This window comes from Malaclemys terrapin, chromosome 2 (genome assembly GCF_027887155.1).
Source record: "Malaclemys terrapin pileata isolate rMalTer1 chromosome 2, rMalTer1.hap1, whole genome shotgun sequence".
NCBI lineage: Eukaryota > Metazoa > Chordata > Testudines > Emydidae > Malaclemys > Malaclemys terrapin.
In genome coordinates, this window is record NC_071506.1 from 112,443,836 (window position 1) to 112,452,658 (window position 8,823).

An 8,823-nucleotide genomic window follows, 5' to 3' on the forward strand; every position below is an offset into this window, starting at 1 on the left:
ACCTGACAAAGGTCACCAAATCCTTTGCTAAAGCAGTCAGAGGGCCTATTCCCTTTAAAACATGGAGATCAAAGGTGCAACCCCCACTGAAGTCTTGTTCTCGCTGAAAAGTCTGGTTTGTAATTAGTTTACATGTCCCCCTTCACACAAGGGCAGCCCATCTTGGTCTCAATGGAATTGCCCCAGAGCGCCTGAGAGGGGAAATTGGCCCTGTGTCTAACTGAAATATCACAAAAAACATATGGGTCTATTATAGGAGTGGGTGGGTGAGGTTTTGTGGCCTGCAGGAGGTAAGACTAAGATGATCACAATGGTCCCTTCTGCCCTTAAAATCTATGAGTCTATGAGTAACAAAGTGAAGTCTACAGCATCCAGTACATAAGTGTTCTTTGGACGCCAGCAAACAAACTGGTCACCAATATATGGAAGGGTTGCAGGATGTTTGAACATTTCAAATGCATTTTCATTCCATTTGTGTTCTTAATAAAACAAATTTTCAAAATTTTGGCTGAATGTATTGATTTATTTTAAAAAGCCTGGTTTTTCAAGCAAAACAAGGAAATGTTCTGTTTGACAAGTTTTTACCAGCTCTATTTCCTTTGGCTGTGGGATTTGATAACAACTTTTATTGTATGGTCAGAGTTAGTTTTTAAACCTTCTCTTCTCGTTTGATTTACCTGGCATACAGTCCCTTCATGCAGCGTCCATCCAGCTGCAGCCGTCTTAAGCCAAAGGACTTAGAGTGATGCAAATGTTAACTATGGGTCCATCTTTCCTATGAATACCTCAGGGTCTGGTCTAGGTCCTACTGAAGTTAAAGGGACCATTAACTTTGCTGGGAGGAGGCTCAGTTCCTCTGGATATAATATTTCTTATCCAACCCCAGCACAGTTACTGGATTTTTTAATCTGAATCCTTGTACACCCTGTTAGCCATCTCTTAGGGCACAAGCAAGGCTCCGCCACCCCAGCTATCATGCGGTTTGCCAGAATGGCTACTTTATGAGTTAACTTTTTCATGAGGATAGATTACTGACCTCTCACTCAGCCCCCCTGCCCCACCTGGAGGACCAGTGGACTGCTTTTCATCTGGTCCTTTTTGTCTGGCTTGGGTGCCCCCACCAGGAGTTAAAACTCCCATTGGCATAACTCTCAGGGCCATTGGAACATATAAGCCTTCCCACTGCATCCAAGGGCAGTCCCAGGGAAGGCCCAGCCTTACTCCAGCCATCTTATTGACATCTGGGAATATTAACCACCAGACCAATACAGTAGTTAAAAATATTTATTTCTAAAGATATTTACCTTGACAGGCACAAAGCATTTCCCGATTTCACACAGAAATACATAAAACATGCATAGACCAATATGGCCCATTCCAATGTATATTCAACATGGTAAATATAAAGGAATAATTTGTAGGAACATAAATATTTGTTAAAAAAATAAGCACATCATAAAATTCCATCAGCCCTCAGTCAGCAAATTCAATAATGTGAGTAAATCCACTGCTATAAACAGTCACCCGATATTAGCCTTTTGATTTCATTTTAAACAACCCTCTGTCTCCACACATTTACATCACACAAGACACTGAAGAAAACCTTAATCTAGCAACACTTTCTGTTACACATCAGGGTCAGTGGATTATTGGCAACCTGCAATACAGTACAAACCCTATTATTAGACCTTCGGTTGTCCAAATCTCCCTATTATGTTAAACAAGATCATGTCCCCTGTTGTCTAATATTTATGTTGAAAATTCCTTTCTTTATCCAAAACCTTGGTTAGCCAAATAAACACAACGTCTGCCCTGCCGTTCAGATAACTGTGGTTGTTCTAGTAAACCAGACTGCTGAAAAAGGCAAAGGGTTGTGGCTGATAAGTAAAGGCAATACTTTGTAAAAAATACTTTTGCAGGAGTGCAACATACAGTATGTGAGGTAGACTTGTATCTATGCAATGACTGCTGATTAAAGTAGCACAATGTTGTTCACTTTCCATTTTAATTTATAAGTAAAAAAAAATAGTCTCTCCTTTCAAATCCTGATTTCTCTTCTTTTTAGGAGTTTCTGTATCAGGTATTCCTTGCAACATCTTTTGGCATTAGTCTTTTTTTTTCTCCCTGAAATCTGCCAAACTGATCAACAACACTCCATTTTACACCGTCTTTTCAGAAGCAACATTCAAACGTTCCCTTTCTTCTGACAGATGGCTGTCAATCAACGTTTGTTAATGTAACACATCCAATTGGATTCCAGAAGGATGACTTGTTAGGTCTTTATTGCTTTTACCTTGTCCAAATATAAGATTTCTTTAGGTTCTCTTCTAGCTATCTTTGGGGTGGAGGTTAGAGGGTGGCTTAATATTTAGAACAACATGCCTTTGCCATGTGGAATGTGAAAGTCAAAACAGAGCTTCGGCAATGCTCTATCTGTTATTGTTGATGGAGCAGGGTTAGGGTTGGTGATCTCCCCACTAAGAAGTTGTTTTCAGACTTTCCCAGATGCTTTGCCTTTTATGTGTTCTGTTATGCTTCAGCCTCTTCACTTCATGCAGTGCAGCCTTTAACTTTGCGATACTGAAGGAAGCTTTGATACTGTTACCAATGGCTTCTAGTCTGTAAGAACAAGAAAAACACCAAATACTATTATAAAAATTGAGATCAATCTTGTGTGAATAATAGTTGTGTGTGAGTGTGTGTGTAAAATCAGCATTTTGATTAAATAAATCTAAATCTAGATTTATGGGGTCAGATCCTCACGTGGAGTAAATTACCATAGATCCATTGGAGCTGTACTGATTTAAACCAACTGAAGATCCAGCCCATTAGATATTGTGGCACGTTTGAAAACCCTAATCCCCAGAAATTGTGTGTATCCAAATTAAAAGATATTCTGTAGTTGTTGACTACTTTTTACTATTATTGTTTTTTTTAAATTAAGTGGAACCCAGTTTTAGTGAATTCTGATAACGGGTAAAATTTTCAAAAGTACCTAAGTGACTTGGGCCCAGATCCACAACTTCCTAACTTCCATTGATTTAAATGGAAGTTAGGAGCCTAAATACCTTTGATGATCTGGGCCTTAGAAACCTAAATCTCATTTTCAAAAGTAATTTAGTCCCTTAGACTCAGTTAAAGCCAATAGAACTTCTGGGCCTTAGAAACCTAAATCTCATTTTCAAAAGTAACTTAGTCCCTTAGATTCAGTTAAAGCCAACAGAACTTCTGCTCCTGTGTGCCTATGCCACTTTTGAAAATGGGACTTTGGCACTTTTGAAAATGTTACCCATAGTCAAATTCTGTTTAGAGAGAAATAAATTGCTTCAAGAATGGCAAGCTGCAAATTGCCTCACAGGAGTTGCTACTGCAAAGTTGTTCTTTGAAAAAGTGGGCTCACTGCTGTAGGGTTTCATCACATTGCATCACTTATGTCGTTCAACTGGGATTACACTGCATTGCAATATGGCCAGCTAATGCCAACCTATTACATGAGGATCTCCAAGTGCCCTCTCAACATTAATTTAATTTAGCCTCACAACACTTCCAGGAGATAGGTCAGTATTATCCCCGTTTTACAGATGAGTAAACTGAGAAACAGAGAAGTTAAGTGAGTTGCCTGTAGGCACACAGGGTCTGATAGTGCAACCTTTATACACTTATATTCCTACTCTTGAGTCCCATTGAAGTAAGTGGCAAAGTGGGGAATAGAACACAGAAGTCCCAATTCTGAGGTCCTGTCTCTTTCCAGCCTTACCCCTTTGTGTAGTAGTTTACAATGGCAGCATTTTGCACGCACTTTGCATAGGTTTCTTTGACAACACAAGGGGCAAGGATGTGGAGAATCAGACCCACAATGTTCTATAAAGCCAGCAATGCCTCGTTGAATAGATGGCGTTTTTAACTTGGGTACATGAATAACTTACATTTCAATAAATGTGGAGTATGCATGAAAAATCAACCCTGAATGAATTTCAACTTCTCATTTTACAAGGCTAATAGGGACAGATTAATTTCAAACAGTTCAGATCATGCATGAGCACACTAAAAATCAATGTATATTTCTGTCAAGATTTAAGTTGCTCGTACTCTGTTCCAGGCTGATGTTCTGCTAAGCCTAGAGCACACATAAGAAGTGAGCAGTATGGGGCTCAATAAGCTTAATTGTGCAAGATAAGGATTTAAAGCTGGGGTGGCCAAACCATGGCTCATGAGCCACATGTGGCTCTTTTACAGTTAAAGTGCGGCTTGTGCAGTCCCCCCCCCCCTTCTCCACCTACCAGATTGTTTGTGGGGAAGCCCTCTACCTTGCAGCAGAGTGGTGGGGGAGGGGCTTATGCCCAGTGGGGAGGGAGGTCTCGGGGCTTCAGCCCTGCAGGGCGCATCTGCTGGGGTCGGGGGTTAAACAGGAATGGGGCTAAATCCCCGAGCCCCAGCAAGTGCCTCCCGTGGGGCAGAAGACCCGAGCCCAGGTAGGTGCGTCCCTGCTCTTGAACTTCTAAAGTTTGTCTTATGTGTCTCGGAGGGTCAGTAAGTTTGGCCACCCCTGAGTTATAGGATGAGTAACCATCAAAAGAAATAGTCAATGCTTTAGGGCTCCATTCTGCTCCCAGTTGAAGTCAGAGGCTAAACTCACACTGATTCAACTGGGAGTAGGATCAGTTGCTGTGTTTATACTTTATTGAAACTTCATATCATCAGCCTGTTCAGGAGCGGGTACGGTAGCTCACCTTCTCATTTTCCTGCTGTTAAGTAGTTGCCTGTGCACACACTTCAGTCCAAGTCCCAGGCAATCTTCGCCTTTGTTAAGATGATCCCAGCCCTTCTCCATTGTGGACTGAGCCCTGTTTACATAAAAGAAAACAATATTGCTATTAAAACACAAGGCTTCAATCTACCTGGTGACACTTTTACATGATCCATCTTCTTAAGCTAAGAAATGTAATGGATGCTTCTGGGCCAGATTGCGGTATCCTTAATGATGCTGGTGAGTTGTCAGGCAAGTAGTGCCCCTGACTTCCCTGGGACTATTCACCTGAGTAAATACTCACCAACATGAGTAGATATACCACAACCTGGTCCTTTACAATGAGTGCAGTTCAAAACTGATTACAACAATAATAATAATAGTAACTCACCAGAGTTCTTTTCCTGTTTGGCAGAAGTTCAGACACCTCTTGTCTCTTTGGTTGGCACACCGGCATCTCTTGCTAGATTCTGGTTGCTTCCGAGGGGTTGTATCTTCCAGAGACCGCCTCGATCGAGAAGGGCCACCAAGCCCATACGGCACAGTCCGCCTATGATCAGAAAATCAACATGAAAGATATTAATTGAATTCGTGTGTTCTGTGTCATCTTATCAATGGGACTGTTTTTGAGAGTAAAGGTTGCGGGACTGGGAAGGCTCTTTTGGTCATAACTTTGGGATTATCTGAAAAATTTCCACTGCAGTATTGTGATTACAGTGTCTGCTTCCATGACTAATGCGTTTTTAATCATGAATTAAGAAATATGAATCAATATGCAATAGAATGCAACAGAACCTGATCTGTCTGAACTTTGGCAAATTGCAAGCACAGAAAGAATCAATTAAAAAAAATTATAGAGATCCTCAGCTGGTGTTAATAGGCATAGCTCCACTAAAGTCAATACTCACTACACCAACTGAGGATCCGCTTCACCCTTAACGAGGAAAGTGAAAAATGTAACATATTCTGCATTGTACCCAAGCCCACTATTCTATAAAATGTAGTAATTCACAATGGGGTCTCCCAGCCATCCTTAAGAACTAGTGTGGTTTCACCGAATATATTTACAGTTATTTAGAGCCAGATTTTGCTCTGAAGAGACTCCCAAAGAAAATTACCACTCCAGGGGAATAAGGGTGGTAGAAACAAGACACCAGCATTTCAACCTTCTGTGCTTCTCAGTGAAAAGTATTTTATAGCATCAACCATCCTGTCCTAACTATGAAATAGTCTTGGTTGTATCTTAACACTTTAAGAATTCTGGAAAGGCTAGAATTGCTGTGCCTAGTGTTAAAAGTTATTTGCTTCATCCATAAGGCCAAATCCCACTTGCTTTCCTCATGTGAGTGGTCTCTCCAATAAAGTCAATGGGAACACTGGTGTGAGTACAACAAGCAAGAGATGTGGCTCTATATTAGTATAGAGAAATCTGTGCTAATAAATACTGTTCCATCCTCAACCACTCATTCCTCTCTAGCCATCTTAAAAATATTCCTCTAGAGCAGTGCATGGCCTTTTTAAACCTATTTTTCAACCAAAGTAAAACGCCTGCTAAAAATGCACTGGATTCGTTGCAGGGTTTGGCATGAACTCTTCAGATGCAGCCTATGAGCTCAGGCGCTCTCACTGATCACGCTGGTGCATTCGCTGCACGGAGGAGGTTACATTTGCTGGTGTCCCAGGGAGTCATTGTCAGTGGTGCCCCTTCGAAGCACACTGGGGCCCTAATTAAAGGGAACCATAGCAACCGGCTCACAACAATCGCCCCTAATGCCCGGGTGAACGGGAGGTTAGAGCGTTCCAAGGCCCCCTCACTTACTCCGGGGTGTTGATCCAGATGATATCGAGGTGGCAGAAGTAGACACACTCCTTGTCCATCAAGGAGGAGCAGGAGCAGCGCTTAGACCTGCGCAGCGGCCAGGTGGCGCTAGAAGGACGAACCTCGGCGACAGAAGCGGCCGCAGCAGCGCTCAGTTCAGCACCTAAGGCTGCAGGGGAGAGAGCGAGAGCAAAGGGGTTAGCAGGCGAGTGACCCCGAGAGCACTTTGCATCGCAGCTGCTGCATGTAACAATTGGGCCCAGGCGGCTCTGACCCAGGCACGCGCTGGCGGGAACGCAGTGGTAGGAAGGGAGATTGATTGGTCCCATCGCCATCGATCTATCTAGTTACCCCCCGCCCCTGTCCAGATCTTTGGCTCCAGGGTCTAGCAAAGCGGAATAGCTCACTTGCATGGCTGAGATTAAATTTGTGTCTGAAACATAATCACACTCATCAGAGGTAGCAGGGCGCTGGGGGGCGGGATTACAATTCTCATGCTGTCTCCCTGCAGGACTCTGCATAGTTCTGGGGCATTTAACTCCGTGGTTTACTGGAGGTGTTCAAAGGCTGGTGCATTTCTCTGCTTTGTGGTAAGGAGACACACACCCAGCGGTTGTTTAAGGATTCCCCAGCCGTCAGACGGTAATTTTCCGATTCCCCTCCGCCCTCCCTTTCAATCCTCGCTTGGGGATGGCGAGGGAGTCAGGGCAGTGAAGATTGCTCTGGGCGCTGGGGTCCCGCCTCCGGGACCTCGGCTCTTCTACTTGTCCCTTCCATTAACCCTCTCCATGCTCAGGGGCTGCGACGACTCCCTGGAGCATCTGTCCCCACCAAGGGGGTGGCTGCGCTTGTGATTCTGCATCAGAACTACCCGGTTTTGCAGCCTTCCCGCCTCCCTTTGATTGGGCCACCCAACTCCGGGGAAGACACGTTGTTTGGGGAGGAGAACTGATGGAAAGAAATCAGCACACACGTAAGTGAATATAGACCAAGCAAGACTTCAGCGCCCCCCAAACCTGCAGGAGTCTGCGGGACAAAGGTTTTACTGTAGGATTTGGGGCGGGGGATGATTTTTAAACCTTCCATTCAGTAGTGGGAGGTGACTGATTCACACCCATTGAACAGAGTCGTAATTATGATCAGCCCCGTGTGATGGGGCTGCTGCTCTGCCCGGGCTAGTTCAGTCATCTCGGGGGAACACAAAAGCAAGTTATGGGGGCGAGGGGAGCAAACCCTTTCCCGAGGTTTGCAGAAGATAAGGGGGGGGGAGAAAGCCCAGGGAAAGCCCATTGCGGGACCTGCCCACGCTCCTGATTTAGTCCTGTGGACGTTTGAACACCGTGAGCTGTCCGTATAAAGGACTAGGTAGTTCTGGACCATTCTCCTGAAATCCCACCCGGGTCACTGGAACAAGTTGTACAGTGGCGGTGCTGAGAGCCGCTGAACTATACCGTAAACCCTGCACATGGTGAAAGTCGCTTCATGCCTGGGGGTGCAGCAGCACCCCGAGTTGCGGCACCTCTGATCCCGCCTGGATGTGAGCGGAGCAGCTGCGTTAGTGGTTAGCTCCCTGCACTCCGTCCTTGCCCCCCAGCTCACACCTACCTGTGTCCTGGGCTCCTGGGCAGAGCACGAAGAGCAGGGAGAGAATCATCTGTGTACAATCCATCCCGCCAACGCCAGCCGGTCGCTCCTTTGCAGCCCAAAAGCACAAGCCACGAGCCCTGCTCCCTGCAGCGGTTAGTTCTCAACTGCAGAGCCCAGGGGAAGCTTTTCACCAAAGGCGCCCTCGGAAAGGAAAGCTGCTCCCTTGGGACAGGGCGAGCTGCAAACCCAGTAACAGGCTCCAAAGCAGCGCTGGGAAACCTGGAGGCTCCTTCTCCAGCGCGACTGCCTGAGCGCTTCTGGCTTGGACAGCTCTCGCCAGCTCCCTTTTATACCGAACCCCCATAGAGCGGGTAAACAGCTCCTACTTTATTTTATCCGGAGACAATGTTATTGTGTTATTAGTCACCGAGAGGCAACGTGCAGACCGAGATAAGGCCAGGCTGGAAAGGAAACCACTGCAAACTTCAGAGAGGCAGACGCCGTCTGACAATCCAGGGGCCGGGCTACACGCTGGCAGGGTGGGCGGTGGGGAGTGGAGAGAGAGAGAGAAGGAAAATAAATAGCCCGGGCAGACCTACAAGAAAGAAACCTGAGGGCAAAGGGCGCCGACGGCATAGAGCCAGTAGGGGGAGCCCCTGCGCCGAGCTCC

The 8,823-nt window shown here is 45.4% G+C and overlaps 1 protein-coding gene across 1 annotated transcript; it reads right to left on the reverse strand.

Annotated features, from left to right (window-relative positions):
- Nucleotides 1-1,299: 1,299 nt before the first annotated feature.
- On the reverse strand, nt 1,300-8,448 carry EDN1 (endothelin 1). The gene is made up of 5 exons (XM_054018315.1): nt 8,172-8,448; nt 6,567-6,735; nt 5,139-5,297; nt 4,731-4,844; nt 1,300-2,619 (listed from the first exon to the last, which is right to left on the reverse strand). The coding sequence occupies exons 1-5, from the start codon at nt 8,233-8,235 to the stop codon at nt 2,478-2,480; spliced, it is 648 nt and encodes a 215-aa protein (XP_053874290.1). The 5' UTR covers nt 8,236-8,448; the 3' UTR covers nt 1,300-2,477.
- Between the last annotated feature and the right edge of the window lie 375 nt (nt 8,449-8,823).

Excerpts from the sequence above, each read along its gene's own strand:
- EDN1 (XM_054018315.1), bottom strand. The coding sequence starts at position 8,235 with ATGGATTGTACACAGATGATTCTCTCCCTGCTCTTCGTGCTCTGCCCA. Across the intron at positions 6,736-8,171 it reads CCCAGGAGCCCAGGACACAG|CCTTAGGTGCTGAACTGAGC; the intron begins GTAGGTGTGAGC and ends TCTCCCCTGCAG. Across the intron at positions 4,845-5,138 it reads CAAACAGGAAAAGAACTCTG|GGCTCAGTCCACAATGGAGA; the intron begins GTGAGTTACTAT and ends TTATGTAAACAG.